At 37.1% G+C, this 18,646-nt stretch overlaps 1 protein-coding gene across 8 annotated transcripts in view; it reads left to right on the plus strand.

Moving 5' to 3' along the window:
* Positions 1-18,646, plus strand: part of LOC110463350 (protein boule-like) — a 32,998-nt gene that overhangs the window by 3,911 nt on the left and 10,441 nt on the right. For 4 of the 8 annotated variants that reach the window (XR_002464384.1, XM_021517861.1, XM_021517863.1 and 1 more), the window contains exons 4-11: positions 1,238-1,295; positions 1,679-1,738; positions 2,235-2,256; positions 3,284-3,316; positions 8,334-8,461; positions 9,350-9,427; positions 10,507-10,557; positions 11,675-11,827. Coding sequence is in view for 7 of the 8 variants with exons in the window: in XM_021517861.1 (XP_021373536.1) it covers positions 1,238-1,295; positions 1,679-1,738; positions 2,235-2,256; positions 3,284-3,316; positions 8,334-8,461; positions 9,350-9,427; positions 10,507-10,557; positions 11,675-11,827 (583 nt within the window). In the remaining variant the exon portion in view is untranslated. The remainder of the gene's footprint in view (positions 1-1,237; positions 1,296-1,678; positions 1,739-2,234; positions 2,257-3,283; positions 3,317-8,333; positions 8,462-9,349; positions 9,428-10,506; positions 10,558-11,674; positions 11,828-18,646) is intronic. The other 4 variants (XM_021517864.1, XM_021517862.1, XM_021517867.1 and 1 more) reach the window with 4 other exon arrangements.

Raw genomic sequence — 18,646 nt, forward strand, 5'->3', positions numbered from 1 at the left:
TGCAACAAAATACGTAAAGACTACTGTTGGGGCAAATTTGTTTGACATTCTGACTGTATATTGAGATAAAGATCATATAAAAAAGGTATAATACTATAAAAAAGTATATTATTTTATCCTTATTTTTTCATATGATCTTTATCTCAATTTACAGTCAGAATTTCAAACACCTTTGGATGGGAGCTATGTAAAAAAAAAAAAACAAGGAGAAAATTGTTTCATGTTTCTGTGTCATTTACTAAAACTTGATCATAAATGGAAAAAATAAAAAAAATAAGGAGAAAAAGCAAGTTTTTTACAGAAAATTAAAAAACCTTCATTATTTGTTTAAAACCCTCAGATGCCAGGATTTTGCATCTAGCTTTTAAAAAAATTCGGGGGAGGACCCCCATACCCCCCTCTTATTCAGGAGGGGGGGTACCCCCTCCCGAACCCACCCCCCACTCCTCGCTACGCTCGTCGACCGGGGCGCAAAGCGCCCCAGATCTGAGAATATTATTCAGGTCCACCAGAAATTAACCAGGTCCACCAGATCAAGAGAGCAAGTGGACCTGCGGTCCACCACCTATTAAAAGTTAGTGTCAACCCCTGAAGGGTCAAGAGTTAAGATACATGTCGCCAGTGGTTTGTTAGCACAGAGTGCCACAAAATTTGCAAATAGAAATTATTTTTACCCGAATTATAGGTAACAGATCAATCCGTTGAAACGCTTGAAACAATAAAATCCTGAAGACACTGTATTAGGTCATTAGCTTGCTAAAATGTGATGCTACTTATTTGTGAAAAGGAATGACCCGTTTTCAAGTTTATTGGTAAAATTTGTTGTGAAATGTTCAAATGACTTCCAAAGAAATAAAAAGCTAAGAGTCATTATATATGACCAGCAGCTTGCTTTACATTTAAAGAGAGGCAACTTAAATTAGGAGAGCACTTTCCTCGAGTCTCTTGACCAATTTTCGTAATTTATAAATTGGTTTTGGAAAATCTTCAAGTGTAGATTGGGCACTATTTTGAAACTGCTGGAATCAACCCTTGTGACCAACTCAGTGATATAACACCAGTTTAGTGAGAACATGAAATGTCAATTAATGATAACAATGGCAGCAGAAGAGAGTTTGGTATTGCATCAATGCTGGTTAATGTCAAATTTTGTACAATTTATTGTTAAGTTTGTGAGCCAGTGAAATTGTTGCTTGTGGTCTATTAATGTATACAATACCTTTATTTTCTTCACAAGGTATGGGTTTATAACATTTGAAAATCAGGAAGATGCAGAACGAATTATCAAGAAAGAGGTAACTTTTAAAGACGATAATTAAAATATGCATGCTGTGATACAATATATGAAATTATGGATGATAGGTTAACATTTTGCATGAATCTTTAGTTAAATCAGTTTCCAAAGAAATCAGGCTTCTTTCTAGCTATTTTGGGAAAGAAGTTTGACTATAAAATAATCTGGGTTCAACCTGACGGAAATTCACATAGCTTACAGTTTTGCAATATGCTGGATACATACAGCAAGTAAAATTTCAAATAGGAAGACAAATGAAATGTATCTTGAATGATGAAAATGTTGTGGGACAAAAGTATCAAACTTAATGTGTATTATATGCATTGAGACATGTATGAGGTTATCTTGTTACAATTGTAATATTTTATTTGGTTTTCAATTCAGGCCGACAATTTGGTGTTCAAAGACAGAAAATTAAACATCGGCCCAGCAATCAGGAAACAGGTACTGTATTGAAAAAATGTTAGATGATGAATTACAAATGATAATAATGTAAATATAAAATAGGTATAGAGATGGTCACTAGGTTTGTGTCCCTGATATGGATTTAGAAAAATATTGATACATGACATACAGAATCACACAATTTTTTATAAAAGAAACATAAAGAATTGAATCAAACTGATCAAAAATAAGACTGACAAAGAACATGTAACAGTAATGTAATTGGAGAATAAGCAAAAATAAAAGTAGAACAATTTTACAGAGATTTCCATCAAATATACACTGCAGGGATAATACTGGCCATTGACCCCTCCATGTTCCATTTTCTTTTAATTTTACATGGAATAGCCCCTCTTAATTTAGATATTGATTAAGAATAACTGTAAATGGCCCTCAAATTACAGGTTTATCACTGTACAGTATCAAGATTGTGTTAATGTGAATACTGTTGAACCATTATAAGGTATTTTAGATGCACCATTAATTGTCATTGCAGCAGGTTCTACAAAGGTCCTTTGGTGAGTATTCTTTTCATGTCTGATACTGTATGGTCGACACTTCACCCAATCTACTCCTATCCAACATCCGTCTGTTAACACTGATACAAGTATCTGTCTATAAAAACCACCATGTCAAAAATGGTAATTCTTCATAATATTTAGTTGTCTGTCTATTGTCTACCCTGTTTAAATAAGAAATATCTTCATTGTGTGAAATTGGTGGTAACCATCTAACTTAAAGTCTATGGAATTGTTGTAGATGTTTCAAATTGTTGTTAGGCATTAAAATTGTCAACGAAAGCTGATTTTACAGATCAGTTCGTTGACCTCATCAACATGGTCCACCTACAGAAACTTAAAGAATCTACAAATTGCTTAAGCATTACAAATTGTACCTTGTACATAAATTTACATATATAGAGCAATATTTGAAAACCAGTATTTCCTTTTGAAAATCCTAACCCTAATGTATGCCAAAATACATTATTTGTGGCTGTGTGGGGGGCATTCAATTCCAGTTTGCTCGGCAAAAGAGACCAGTGTATTTTTGCTGTGTCACAGTTTCATATTTGTTAAAATTTGTTGGTCAGCTATGACATTTGATAGGCATTGCCAGTAGTAGTGCCTTTGGGAAAAGATGTCTAGAACTCACCAGCATTTCAATGCGCCTGTGAACTCTGTCGAGATGTATGTATAGGATTTTAAGTAGCAAAAATAAATCCAAATTCAGAACAAAAGACGAAAAAGAATTTCAGGGAAAAGAGGTAAAGAAAGAAAGAAAAAATCACATTGGACTTAACTGACCCAATCTGATAATCTCCCTTTGATGATTTGGTGGAGTTGACCATCAATTGTTATTCGGCCAAATATTTTCATGTGAAAAGTTATATAAAAAAGAAGCTATTGACACTGATATAAGGTGTTAATCAAAATTGTACAGCTATAATCCCCATGACGAGGTGTGAGGTGACCAGCCCCAGTCACAAGGTCTAGTGTTATTGTGTAGATTGTCGTATAGGGCTCACACTGGGGTTAAATTTTTCAGATGGAATTGCAGATCATGAACATGAAATCTTGAGTGAGCAACGTGAGGTAGCAGTTACATTGCCTGAACAGTTTAGCCTGTGGTCTGATGTTCATGTTTTCTTGTTTCAAATGCCGCACAACACACAATTAAACATTGTTTCAATTAAACGTTTTAGCATGCAGGGTGCACTATCAATTGGATTTATATATTAGATGTTTGAATTTTCCTTGTTTATTTTGTATTTTCCCCAGAAGGTTGTTCAACTGTGCTGTTGTACGATTCAGGCATTGTTAACAGTACAAACACTGTATACTTCAGGCTGACAGCTGCAATGTTGTTATTACCAAAGTCACTGCAATCTTTGGGGAAAATACGAAAATGTGTTTTAGTTTCAGCTCACCACCATAACTTGTTACGAGAGATGCATCATCCATGCGTTATTCTAGAGTTGATAAACACCCGGTAATCATTGGCTATGATGTTACTGCATAATTAATTATGAGTCTTCCATATCTAGTCCTTCTCAATGCATGAAACCGCCTCTTCAAAAACGATGGCCTCCTGGCCAACAGCCCAGCAGCGCTGACTAGTGAATAGGCCAACTGTAGATATTACACTAATTCCATGTGACTGGGTTAAGTTGCGCTTTCGTTTCTGTGGCGGCGGGGGACGAGATGATGGCCCTGCCTTCCTCCCCAGTAACCGCTCTGCTGTAACACTCCCTATTTTAGTTTATTGTATTACTAACCTGTTTATTTGTGTTTTGTTGCTGTAACTATTCACTCTTCCGTTCTCCTGTCCAGCAGTCTTGCCTCGTGACTATGGCAACAGATTTGTCAGTCACATAAAACCCTACTATGAAGTTGAGCTACAAGAATTAATCGGACAGCATATACATTTTGTACAAGGTGGCACTGTTATGCATTGTAGAAAATTGAATGACGCAAAATTATATATTTTCTTCTTTGTTGGAATTACAGTTTACATTTGCCTTTCCAAGAGAATGTAAAGTGTTCGAAAAATAGATGGACTGAAAAAAATATAGATTAACATTTTTATTAAAAGTCTACCAGAAGAAGGCAAGTGCTGACATATGCCTTAAATATATGGATGAAAATACACAAGAATGGGATCAAGATTTTCCCCTTTTTTATGGGACTACAGGTGTCAAGGTTTGGTAGTGTTCAGGGTTTAAATCAAAAGTAATTGTTTGCCAAGTGTTTTGATCAGTATTGACAAAATCAACAAGAGTCTGAAAGAAGTCTCGTGTAAGATGGACAAAATCTTCATGATCACGGTTATCCAGATACTCTAGGCCAAGGATGAGGAAATCACTATCCCTGAAAGGCTTGTTTGGTTAGATTAGACAGATGGATGCTTTCAGGATAATAATAATTGTAAACTTTATTTATTGAGGATAAAAACCCTGTTTAGCAAAGCTAATCTTCCACAGGGTCCTCTGTTAGTAGAAGGGTTAGTTAAAATCATGATATAATAGAAAACAAATGAGCATACAAATTATTATCACAGTAAGCATTGGCATAAAAGTAGTTGAGCTTATTAAATTACTATAATTTGACTAAATATATATACAATTAAAGGGTCATTTACACTTTTCATTAAAATTATCACAAGTAAAGATACACTATTCTAAGCTGAACCAATATGGTATTGAGTAAAAGACCACATGTCTAAATTACATATATGTAGCAAAAACTAAAAATTGACAGCATACATGCTAATATAGCGTAACTAAAAACACCAAAAAGCTATATGAAATGGTCAAGGCCAAAGAGATGCTTGGTATATGAAAAAGTCTTGGTGACTGTCAAGTTAGACGCTTTAAATAAGTGAGAGAGTCGCAGTAAGTCTGAAGCCTGTCAAATTCTTTCGAATGAGGTATCTGGTCACTGTCCGGTGCTTTAGAATGAGTTGGTCAGTCCGTCATAATCGGATTATGTACCTTCTTTCTGCTAACTTTTTTCATTGGTTTTGATACCAGCCTATGAAGTAGAGAGGGTATATATAGCTGCCTTGTTTGTTCCTCCATCAATTTGTTCGCATCCAGTGGACAAATTTATATCCCAACATTTGATGGAGTGCATTCGAGTGAGAAAAAAATGTTAGCGTTGTAGATAAAACCTAGGGTTGGTTGTGGTACCTGAAACGCATATATAAAGTCAAACCTGTCTTAAGTGACCTTCCGAGGGAAGTTCAAATTAAGGTCTCATAAGACAGGTGGTCACTTAAGACAGGATCAAAATTTTCAAAGAAAGATATAAACGGTGTTAAACATTATTATGATATTTATTTGTGAAATATTTACATAATAAAACAATGATATTTATAAGCATTACATATTAATAATTTATTAAATAGTGTTTTTCTAGGATGAGCATGGTATTATTTGTTAAAAATTAACATCTCAAAAACAATAAAACTTAGCATTTACAGTCTAAAATATCACATTTGTTCTAAACACAGATTCTTTGCACATGTATAAAGTTCATCGGACAGCAAACCAGTCATCAATTTTCATTTGTTTTTTAGAGTGCCTCGCGTGTAAATTTTGACAAATGCTCATCTGCTTTTATCAAATTTATATATTTTGCAAACTTTGAATGTTTTAACCCAATAATCAGATGCCACCTTGGAATGGAATATCGCCATTTGAGATAAAAAAATTCTGCCAATACTCCATACCTCACCTGTCATATTTTGAAGCAAAGTGTAGTGGAACTTAAAAAAAACACAGCATTAATCCAGTGGAAAGACACATTCAGATGTTTAAGAAGGACAAGGTCCTAGTCTAGCTGAAACTGAAGTCAGAGACAGCCAAAGTCAAAAACCTATATGGAGATGGTTATTGTCAGATGGTTGTGTTTGAGACAATAACGGTCTGTCAGATGCTTTAGTTTGATATAGTCACAGTCTGTCACATACTTAAGTGGGGGACAATTACAGTCAGTAAGATGTTTGATTGGAAGACAGTCATTTTTAGCCAGTGCTTGATAAGGAGGTTGTCATCAGATGCTTCAGTTGAAGACGGTCACTGTCAGTCTCATGCTTTAGAGATGGTTCAGTCTAGCTGCGGTACAACAGCCAGCCTAGCCCTCCGTTGCTCGACACCGACCCATGCTTGCAATTAACTCCCATCAACTCCGCTAACCTCATATCCAACTTATTCTGTTCTGTTTTTTTGATGCATACAAATTTTACCCCGAAATTCACCAGGTCAATATCTGTTATTCATTTTTAACAATTAAAACTAGAAATTCCATTTTCTCCTAGTAAAAGTGAATGTTTATGCAGGACTCCCAGATTGGATGACGACGTGACATCTTGAGTTACTGTATGAATGGTTTAGAAATTGTTTAGTTCGTGTATGAATGTTGTGTATGTAAAGTTTGGTGTTGGTGTGTGAATGATGTGTGTACAAAAACTGGGTTCTGTGTATGATTTGTTTTTGTTTATTTTTGTTTAATGTCCTATTAACAGCTAAGATCATTTAAGGATGTGCCTCTATGTATGTAGTATATGCGTGCTTGGGCGTGTGTATTCAGGAGACGGGGAATGTTGATGTGCTTGCCTCCTTGTGATAGCGCGGATCTGATGTTGACTTTATAGTGCTATCTCACTGAAATGCCATGCCGAAGGCACCAAGCACAGCATTCTGCCTGGTCACGTTATACTGACAACAGGTGAACCAGTTGTTGCCATTCCCCTTAATGCTGAACGTTAAGCAGAAAATAACGACTACCATTTTAAAGGACTTTGGTATGTCTCGGTGTGGGGACATAACCTATTGCCTTCCTCTCCTAGGTGAATGCTCAACATTCAAGCCAAAAGTGTGGTGTTGCCAAGCAAGGCACTAGGAAATAAAAGGTTATTTGAAGTAGAATAAAGATAAAGATACCGAATATTGCAATGGGCGCAGCATATTTATTTTGGTCGGTTTTGTGTCCCCAAATAGAGGACACCAAAGCAAATCCCCAATTCTGCAGGGGGTTCCTACATAAGTCGCCTCCTACGATATATGCAGTGGGTAACAGTATGTGTATATTTTTCCCGATCCCCGACCTGCAGGGGTGTACTGTGTATGAATATGTATGAATATGCAGCATTGGAAATGCATAGAAAACAACTTAGACAATCGCCGGAGCTTTGATAATTTGGAAATATTTGGTTTCAAGTTTAATACTAAGAAAGAAAACTTTTAACAAGAAAGCAAAATTTGAGATTTGTGTAAGAATGGCTTAAGTGTTTGTGTATTTCCTGGTATTTGTGAATGGATGTGGTGGTCGTCAAGTTTTGTTTGTGTATGATTGTGTTGGATGTTAAGTCTGGTGTTTGTGTATGATTGTGTTGGGTGTAATGTCTGGTGTTTGTGTATGATTGTGTTGAGTGTAAAGTCTGGTGTTTGTGTATGATTGTGTTGAGTGTAAAGTCTGGTGTTTGTGTATGATTGTGTTGGGTATAAAGTCGGGTGTTTGTGTTTGATTGTGTTGAGTGTAAAGTCTGGTGTTTGTGTATGATTGTGTTGGATGTTAGGGCTGGTGTTTGTGTATGAATGTGTTGGATGTAAAGTCTGGTGTTTGTGTATGAATCTGTTGGGTGTAAAGTCTGGTGTTTGTGGATGATTGTGTTGGATGTTAAGTCTGGTGTTTGTGTATGATTGTGTTGGGTATAAAGTCTAGTATTTGTGTATGAATGTGTTGGGTGTAAAGTCTGGTGTTTGTGTATGAATGTGTTGAGTGTAATGTCTGGTGTTGTGTGTAAAATCAGGATTTTGTTTAAATGTTCTGTAGAAGGTTTGTGATTGGTATTTATGATCAGACATGGAGTCTCATGTTTGCTGCGCACATTTTTTTCATTTGTTTCATATTAATTTTGTATGTGGTGACTACTTGAGCAAATATATAATCCTAGAACTGGTCATCGATAAAGGGTTGTCCTAGCTGGTTTAAACTGAAATAAATGTGTTTATTATTTGACATTGTGTCTGCTATGACTGGTGAATATATGTTGATTATGATATGATATATTCCTGTTTTAATTTTGTTTACAGATCAGAGTATTCCTACTGGGACGGTGATGTTCTCTAATGGAGTGCCATATACATATCAGAATGGAATGGCCATCTTCCATTCCCCTGAAGGAGGCTACCAAATACCACAGCCCCAGGTCAGCCCACAGGTACGTATACATAGATTTGTCTTGGTAATATAACTCTAGTAACGGGTACAAAAAACTGCAGGCCTTGTGAAACCTGCTAATATACTGAAAACATCTTGGGTCTCGTACAATTTACAAAACCTCAAAAACTTGGACAAGAAAAAACAAACTTGTCACAGTTGCATAAACCAGGTCATGGGTACTTAATGTATTTATTGTACAGGTAAGTAACTTGCATGGGTGCATAATCCAGCTATGGACCTGTACAAAACCCAGGTCACACGAACATGACCAAGATCAGAGGTATATAACCCAGGTCACAGAGGTCACATAATTCAGGGGTACATGTAGGTAACCATGGCACATGTACAAAACCCAGGTCACACGAACATGACCAAGATCAGCGGTATATAACCCAGGTCACAGAGGTCACACAATTCAGGGGTACATGTAGGTAACCATGGCACATGTACAAAACCCAGGTCACATAACATAACAAGCCACAAATAGGACCAGGACACAGGTGTGTACATGTAAATCAGGTCACAGTTAAGAAAATGGTTTGCTTCTCAAATCACAGGTATGTAAAGAAGGTCACATATACACACACACACACAAAACCAAGTCATGTTATGTAACCTAGGTCACATTTACATTATCATAGTATTGGATACAAGACCCTGGTCACAGGTACTTAACCCATCTTATTCTCCAGGAATATCCAGAAGAAACAGGTATGAGTAATCACTGTTTTATATTGAGAGGTCAGACTGATTTGTACCAGGTTAAGGGTCCCCACAGAGGTGAACCAACACCTTCACTAGAAAAGGAAACCCGATGTCCCTTGGTGGATTATACCTGCAATATTTTGCTGGAAGTTAAAATGCTAAGTATGTATTTGTTTTACAGCAGCCGGCCTACTCCACTGTGATGGTTCCACAGACTCCGACCATGTATGTGTCTCCTCAGTACTCCGCCTACCAGCCGGTTAGTACACCTTGTCCAGATCTCCCTCTAACTTACCTAACTCCAGCAAACCTTGTCCAGATCTCCCTCTAACTTACCGAGCTCCAGCAAACCTTGGCCAGATCTCCCTCTAACTTACCTAACTCCAGCAAATCTTGTCCAGATCTCCCTCTAACTTTCCTAACTCCAGCAAACCTTGGCCAGATCTCCCTCTAACTTACCTAACTCCAGCAAACCTTGTCCAGATCTCCCTCTAACTTACCCAACTCCAGCATACCTTGTACAGATCTCCCTCTAACTTACCTAACTCCAGCAAATCTTGTCCAGATCTCCCTCTAACTTACCTAACTCCAGCAAACCTTGGCCAGATCTCCCTCTAACTTACCTTACTCCAGCAAACCTTGGCCAGATCTCCCTCTAACTTGCCTAACTCCAGCAAACCTTGTCCAAACCTTGCCTCACCTTAACTGAACCTTGACTAGTCAACTAGCCATAGTTGCTGTATAACCAGGGCTGGAAACCGTTCCTCAGCAAGTCTATGCCTTGTTGACAATTTCAATTGTGCTGATAACTGTTTATATTACATACTTATTTGGATGCTTAATTGTAAGTACCAACCCTATTTCTGGGGCATTGACCAAAGCAGTTGTGTTCTAAATATAGCAAAGGTATGCTTAATTTTGAGCAGACATGTTCTGAGAAAAAAATAGTTGCTTGGCAAGAACTATTTCGTTAAGTTTTGATTAACATTTGATGATGAGATAATACATTTTTCGACTGACATTGTCATTAGGGCATTGTGGGGTATGCTGTGTTCTGTAATATATTTATAATTCTCTAGGTTCTCAAGACCACTTACTTGGCCCGTTTCCAATAATTGATATAACATTTTCATCATATCACTTGTATCAAAGAAAATATCTCTTGTTAGTTAAAACTGTTTTGTTGATATCGGTATAGCTCATAAAATTTTGATTTGTTTTGTACATGACCTTTTCCATTTTCTGAATGTTTTGCCAAGACCCCTTTCCGCCTTCAAGTTCATGATTACTTTTACAGATGACCTCGTTCTAATAATGTATGTATGATTTGTTTTGCAGACGACCCCTCAATGGACTACTGCTGCTAATCCTTGGAGATGGGCCCCACAGGTATATACTTATATAGATATGTTAGGTTATTCCTTAGATGAAAGCTTCTCCACATCAGATCTAAATCTTCTTGCTCCTCCTTCCCATTCCCTATCTTGCCACCCACCCTCCACAAAAAAAAACCAACAAAAGAACTATCAAATAGGTTTATGAGGAACTAAGAAATAGGTTGTTTTCCCATCAATCCTGTAATGATAGAGATAAAGATTAGTGTGTTCATCATGAGGATTGGTGGTATGGTGATTGGAGAAATGAAGTGATATTTGTGCATACCTGTGGTTGGTGCATTGGAAAGTACAGTCCAAAAAAAATGGAATGTTGTACAGTCCAAAAATAGCTGGAATGTTGTTGTTAAATATTTGAATCTGTTTCAAGCGTCATAGTGGGTTGGATGAGCATTTTAAATTTGGGCTTTAAGATTAACTGGCATGATATCCGTCAAATTCTTGAATATATAATGTGTCTTTGGAATAAACGTGGCAGAGAGCATTTCCCTTGGCAAAGGGAATTCATTGTTTAAATGAATGATGTGGCTCTCCAAGATTTCATTGTTATCCCCTTGCAACAAAAGTTTGAGGGGATATATGATTCCATACATACGTACTGTAACATTCTTTGTTATCAATCTTGCAATTTCATTTCTCTCACGGGAATTTCATAAACTTCATACAAGTATTCGGTATAACAATGCCTTGACTAAGTTTGCGTTTCAGTTTTCTATGTTGAATGTCAAGGTCACTGTTACTATTTTTAGAAAAAAATTGTCATCGTTCTATCGACTTCATTCCTCAACAGAATTTTGTGAGACTTGATACATTTGTTTGCCATGACAGTACCTTCAACAGATGACGTCGCTAGAGCAGTAACTGTTACATCATTGAATTTTCTATTCATTTCCTCATACATATGGCCGGGGACAGTATATATGGCACATTGTGTGAATGCGAGGGGATTTGAATCACTTGTGATGCCTTGTTTAAACTTAAATTGATGATTGCCAGATGGTAGGTTTTTGCAGACCTAATAAGACATATAATTATTATACAAAAAACTTTTTCACTGATAATAAAGATGTGATTAGCGTGAGCTCATATATATCTTTGATGTTTCGTTACAGCAGAGTCCCGGTCAGACAATAGGGGGAAATCCAAGTTACATCTATGCAGCAATGCACGCCTCGCCAGAACTGATGTACGCCCAGCCACCACCCCACCAGGCTTATCAAACGGGAGAAATGACCGACACCATGCTGGAGGGTCCCCCCCTGGAGGTAATTAACCCCTTCCTATAGACATTCCATTGTTACCATCATATACACATGTATGTAGGAGTCATCACTAGAGGAAGAGTGCTTTCTCCTGTTCTTTATCATATGTCCGGGGATACTTCTTCCCTGCAAACTCTGGTCAGGATCTGTGTATGCTGGTGCTACTAGCAAAAGCAGTGCTCCCTGGGTGTTTGTTGTAAACCTGGGCCAGCACTTGTTTACACCAGGGATATTAAAGATAGAACAATAATAGGACAAAAGCACAGCTCACTCGTGCTCACTTGGATGAAAAACGGAGTATAGTGATTTCAGCTTTAATGACGAACATCATATATATGTGCAGAGGTTGTTACATACAGGGGAAGCATGCTTATCCCGACATAAATATGTAGTCACAACACAGTGTTGCATATTCTATACAGAGTTTTAACATCATTCTAAAACCTGTTGTCAGATTTACAAGTTTATAAATTCACCAGCCTTGATTTTACAATCGACTTAGCTTATTTCACCGTCTTTGTGTTACTATTGACTCAGTTCTTTTCATTGCTTTGGAACTTCCTAGTGTAAATGTTTTGAGAGAAATTTCAATTTCATTGTGCATGTGTGATCAGAATTAGAATAACTTACCATGTCATTTCTCAAACTGCCTTATAGTGGTATTGTATTGTTAAAAACAAATGGCAAAAACACTGTTCACGATAAATTCCATTATGACATTACACTACTCTGAAATCTTACCCAAGGTGTTACTTTTGAGGAAACAATGTTGTGGGTCTCTAAAAGCAAGTGTTCAGACAATTACTTTTCAATATCATATCAGTAACATATTTGATGTTTGATTACAGTAGTGAAAACTGTGCTAGTGTTCTGTGGGATAACTCATCCCTTTGCTGTAATACACCCACTAAGTCACAGCAAGATAAAAAGAAGCATAGCTTTCATGATTGGCTGATCATCATAAAGATAAGAAAAACAGAATGTCGGCAACTTTTTAGCCATCAATCGATGAGTAAACTCTTGACACCAAAAACTGGTATGAATCGTTTTGCATTCATTTATGTTATTGTTAATTTGTCATATTCAGATTTCAATGTTTTCTTTAAGTATTGACATTGTGATTCTTACTAAAGTTCATTTTTTCCCCCATTTAACTTAATGATTAAAAAAAAGCCGTCATTGCATACGATGTTTTTTTTATAGAAATACATGACAAAAAACATATTAAACATGCTTGTTTACATTAAATAGGACTTATTTAGTGTCATAGTTCCATTGCACAATTCGAAGACTGAAGAAAGGTTACAGACTCTGTTGTAATGTTATCGCGATGATTTTATTAAAGTTAATAGGTAGCCTACAGAATGATGAATACTTGATCAAGGATAAACTATAACTTCCATTGGGAGGGGATATAGTAAAGCAGTGTGCAAAGTGATGGTTGACTGATAGTATGAATCTAGGCTGTTTCCATGTATGGATACAGATAGTCTTGTAATAATAGGAAAATGATTATTCAGATTTGGAGATTAAGAACATTTGTACGGTTTACACATTAGGAGAGTTCCTAAAATGTCCTGGTGGCAGAAACAAGCCAGATGTAGTGTGTTTTTAGAATGGCAATATTATTTTTAAAGTTGCTCACTTTTCCTTCATGGACAAAAAAATATTCACAATACATTTTGATCATACTATTTGATAAAAGCTCAGCTAGAGAGTGCATGAAATGCTATTTTCTGGTTTATCTCTGACAAGACAGAAACTGTAATCGTATTTAAATAATACTATCAAATGTCTATAAAATAGGTTGGGGATGCTCAATAGAATTGAATAAATGGTAGGTTGACATGAATCGTAATGACATATTAATTAGGCCTTAGCTTTGTGTAGCCTGATGTCATCCATGTTTTGTTGATTTGTTTTCATGGGGAAAATTCTATTTTTAAACTGTTGATGTATTTGTTTTGTTTTTAATTTATTCAACTTCATTTCGATGAGAAGTATATATATATATATATGAATCAAAGGTACTTATGAAACTTATAGATTTATTTGACACTGTTGGAAGCACTGAGGCTGGACAATGAGTGGTGTACCCAAAATAATAACTGTTTATTATATTATTTGTACGTTTTCATTATTCTTTATACCTAATGTATCACCAGGTGAGAAATCATGTGATCAGTGGCAAGTTGTACACAACATTTGTATGCATTGAAAAAACAATTTGTCGGGAGATTTTGTGCTTGGTCATGCATATTAGGTCAAGGCATTATTGTGTTTGGAATATTGTCTACGTTCATGCATGTAGGATCACATAGCTATACGATTGTATGCTTTGTTGGGCATGTCGGGTAATCACGATTGAATGCTCTGTTGTGCATGTTGGGTAAAGTCATAGTGGAAGACAGATTTTTGTGTTGACAGTGTTCTCACCTAACAGTTACATGTCTTGACAAAATAGCTGGCTGAATGTTAACATGCAATAATGTTTACCTATACGTATTCGGAAACAATTGGGAAGTTCAAAGTTGATGAAAAGCAGTCTTCTTTTGCCAGCAACCAGCTTTTAATGAGGTCACAGATTGGTGTATGTTGATTTGACATCTTAATTGACTTGAGGTTGGAGGTTCTTGGTTGCAAAACCCTGACATTTTCTGTGCAGGGTATGCTAAAATTTGTTATGTGTTGACCTCTAGCCATCTAGACCTATTTCAATGAAAATTTGTATGTGAGCAATTCATCGAGGAGTTGTTGCTTGATTTTCATTGCTTCAACCATTTCAGTGGAGTTTATCACCATTTTGTGCTTCAATCATTTTAACCATTTGTCTGTAATCCGGTTGTTTGTCCGCCGTTTTATCCCTCTGTAGACTGGTTTGTCCGAAATGTTACTGTTTCTTCACTGAATTTTATGAAACTTGGTACCACCATCAGCCCTAAACACAGTTCCTCTGTAAATTCACATTGACTTGGCTCTATATAGCTACCTACTGTTACACTGAAGTGGTTCTGTGTACCTTGACAATGACATGGTTCTATATAGCTACCTAATGTTTCACTGAAGTGGTTCTGTGTACCTTGACACATTGACTTAGCTCTAGATAGCTACCTACTGTTACACTGAAGTGGTTCTGTGTACCTTGACACATTAACTTGACTATATAGCTACCTACTGTTACACTGAAGTGGTTCTGTGTACCTTGACAATGACATGGTTCTATATAGCTACCTAATGTTTCACTGAAGTGGTTCTGTGTACCTTGACACATTGACTTGGCTCTATATAGCTACCTACTGTTACACTGAAGTGGTTCTGCGTACCTTGACAATGACATGGTTCTATATAGCTACCTACTGTTTCACTGAAGTGGTTCTGTGTACCTTGACAATGACATGGTTCTATATAGCTACCTACTGTTTCACTGAAGTGGTTCTGTGTACCTTGACACATTGACTTGGCTCTATATAGCTACCTACTGTTACACTGAAGTGGTTCTGTGTACCTTGACACATTGACTTGGCTCTATATAGCTACCTACTGTTACACTGAAGTGGTTCTGTGTACCTTGACACATTGACTTGGCTCTATATAGCTACCTACTGTTACACTGAAGTGGTTCTGTGTACCTTGACACATTGACTTGGCTCTATATAGCTACCTACTGTTACACTGAAGTGGTTCTGTGTACCTTGACACATTGACTTGGCTCTATATAGCTACCTACTGTTACACTGAAGTGGTTCTGTGTACCTTGACACATTGACTTGGCTCTATATAGCTACCTACTGTTACACTGAAGTGGTTCTGTGTACCTTGACACATTGACTTGGCTCTATATAGCTACCTACTGTTACACTGAAGTGGTTCTGTGTACCTTGACACATTGACTTGGCTCTATATAGCTACCTACTGTTACACTGAAGTGGTTCTGTGTACCTTGACACATTGACTTGGCTCTATATAGCTACCTACTGTTTCACTGAAGTGGTTCTGTGTACCTTGACAATGACTTGGTTCTATATAGCTACCTACTGTTTCACTGAAGTGGTTCTGTGTACCTTGACACATTGACTTGGCTCTATATAGCTACCTACTGTTACACTGAAGTGGTTCTGTGTACCTTGACACATTGACATGGTTCTATATAGCTACCTACTGTTACACTGAAGTGGTTCTGTGTACCTTGACACATTGACTTGGCTCTATATAGCTACCTACTGTTACACTGAAGTGGTTCTGTGTACCTCGACACATTGAGTTGGCTCTATATAGCTACCTACTGTTACACTGAAGTGGTTCTGTGTACCTTGACACACTGACTTGGCTCTATATAGCTACATCTACTGTTACACTGAAGTGGTTCTGTGTACCTTGACACACTGTCTTGGCTCTATATAGCTACCTACTGTTACACTGAAGTGGTTCTGTGTACCTTGACACTGACATGGCTCTATATAGCTACCTACTGTTACACTGAAGTGGTTCTGTGTACCTTGACACACTGACATGGCTCTATATAGCTACATCTACTGTTACACTGAAGTGGTTCTGTGTACCTTGACCCACTGTCTTGGCTCTATATAGCTACCTACTGTTACACTGAAGTGGTTCTGTGTACCTTGACACTGACATGGTTCTGCTAGCTCTTTCTGTACCAATATATTTTTGTGCCTCTACTTCCATCATTAATCTTTTCACTTGAAGCCTAGTGAGCACCAGGGCATGTGTGAGAAACCATATCTTGCATGGTGTGTACTGTTGACTGTTGGCGATCAGTATACAATATAATTGTTGGTTTTGCGCGAAATGGGAATTCTTGTTCTGAAATAATTGCAAGTACAATGCCTTGGTTTTATCTACCACAAATGACAGCAGTCTGTCAGCATCACTTACAAAGCAATCAAGTAGTTCCCCTGAATTGTGTTGTGTGTGTGTGCTTTATTTATTTTTTTGCTAATTTCTTTCCATTCTGTTGGCAAACTTGGCACATTTTTGTAGATGGTGGTTTTGACCTATTGCTTGTTGTAGGTAGCTATACACAAGCCAAGTACAAACCAATCTTGTCAGTGCTTTTGGGAGTTTGGTGTTTTAGGATTAGGCAATCTGTGATGCTGTCCGTCTCAGTTTCTCCGACCTTAAAAGTAGGCAGTCTGTCTTGTTTACATCTTTTCTGAGCTCTGGTCTGATTTCAAGGCGGATTGGGCTAGGGCTACAGTACTTTTGACATCAGATATCAGATGTATAGAGAATGCGTGAAATTTATTTTGAGATCAAATTCACCATCACAACAGAATTTCAGGTGTTCTACCTGTTTTGTTTGATCAGCTTACAGCAGAGTTTATTGTTATAAAATCCTAGTTCATTGCATGTGCATGTTGAAACAAAAACAAACAAAGGCCTGAAGGGCCTGAGGTCAAAAAGCTAACTTTAAGAACACAAAATGTGGTTAAGTATGGTGCAGATAAATTCGAACATTGAATACAAATAATGGTATTTACAGTGAATTGATCAGCTGAATATTGATGAATTTCCATGTAAAATGTACCTGTGCAGCTGATAAAATCTCTTTGGCATACCTCTTTACATGTGTCAATTTATCAGTGATGTCTATATGGACATCAACATGTACTGTGATCATTATCAAAACGTTGTTTTTTAGCAGTTGACACGACTATAGGAGTTTATATTAGTTTGTAGTGAATTCTGTGAAGCGTGTACTGCCTTTTTCAGAATTGCATAATAGAGGTGTCACGATTCACTGCGATGCACTTGTATCATGATTATTTATGTTCGATTCAATTCATGATATATTTTTCCGGATTTTCGATACGTCTCGATCTGATTATAAGTGTATGCCGCTTCAACGGAAACGTCTTGAGACACTCAATTTCATTGGCTGATCTCTAAATCCTCAGCCAATCGGCTGCGAGGATGCAATTTTCACAAAGCATTCATAACAAAATGGCGGACCGCGGTACGGAAATGCAAGCTTCAAATCAAAAGTGTGGAAACACTTCGGGTTTCAGTGTATCGACGTCTTATATATCTTATTTGTTTTGCATTTTAAAATAAAGGTGTATCGAATCGAAATAATAGAATTGTGGTGCAAATATCGAGATACGTATCGAATCGTGGGTAAAGTGTAACGTTACAGCTCTATTACATAGTAACCTTTGCAGAGATTACTAACATATTGATTAGATCAGTGTATTGTTGATTTGATTACAAATATTTCAAAGGTCAAGTTTGGGGTCATCAAGAACTACAATGCATGGAGAATAGCTTACATCACAAGTGTTTGGTGTTGTATCTGAAAAATATCAATTTTGAATTTTGGATGAACATATTTTGATTGAGATTTTAACCAACAATGGAATGATTTGACCATGTTGGTTTTGATTGCTGTTTCCATGCTGCTAATAGATTTAAGTGAAGTTTTGACACTTTGGCATACTACATATTGATAAAAGATCTGATATAAATAAAGTTACCACTGAATGGCCTTGTTTGTTGAGGGTGTAAAGTGCAGGCAGGCAAATTGGGAAGCCACTGCCCCCCCCCCNCCCCCCAATAATGGGCAGCCCCTTCAACATCAGTGATGAGACAGACAATTATAGGTATGGATTGGTGGTGTAATAAGCTACAGTGTAGTAGTGTACAGGCTATGTGGGTGTGAGTGGGATGTAACACTATCTAGATGTAGGCTCCAGCCTTCCTGATGACTTCAGCAGATCACATCTGAGTGCTTTACAGTGTGGTCAATTTGCAACGAGGAGCTTGTAGAGGGGGAACAGAAGAGATATGTGTTACTTCCTATGC

The sequence above is a fragment of the Mizuhopecten yessoensis genome, unplaced genomic scaffold, assembly GCF_002113885.1.
Source record: "Mizuhopecten yessoensis strain PY_sf001 unplaced genomic scaffold, ASM211388v2 scaffold10891, whole genome shotgun sequence".
NCBI classification, from domain to species: domain Eukaryota; kingdom Metazoa; phylum Mollusca; class Bivalvia; order Pectinida; family Pectinidae; genus Mizuhopecten; species Mizuhopecten yessoensis.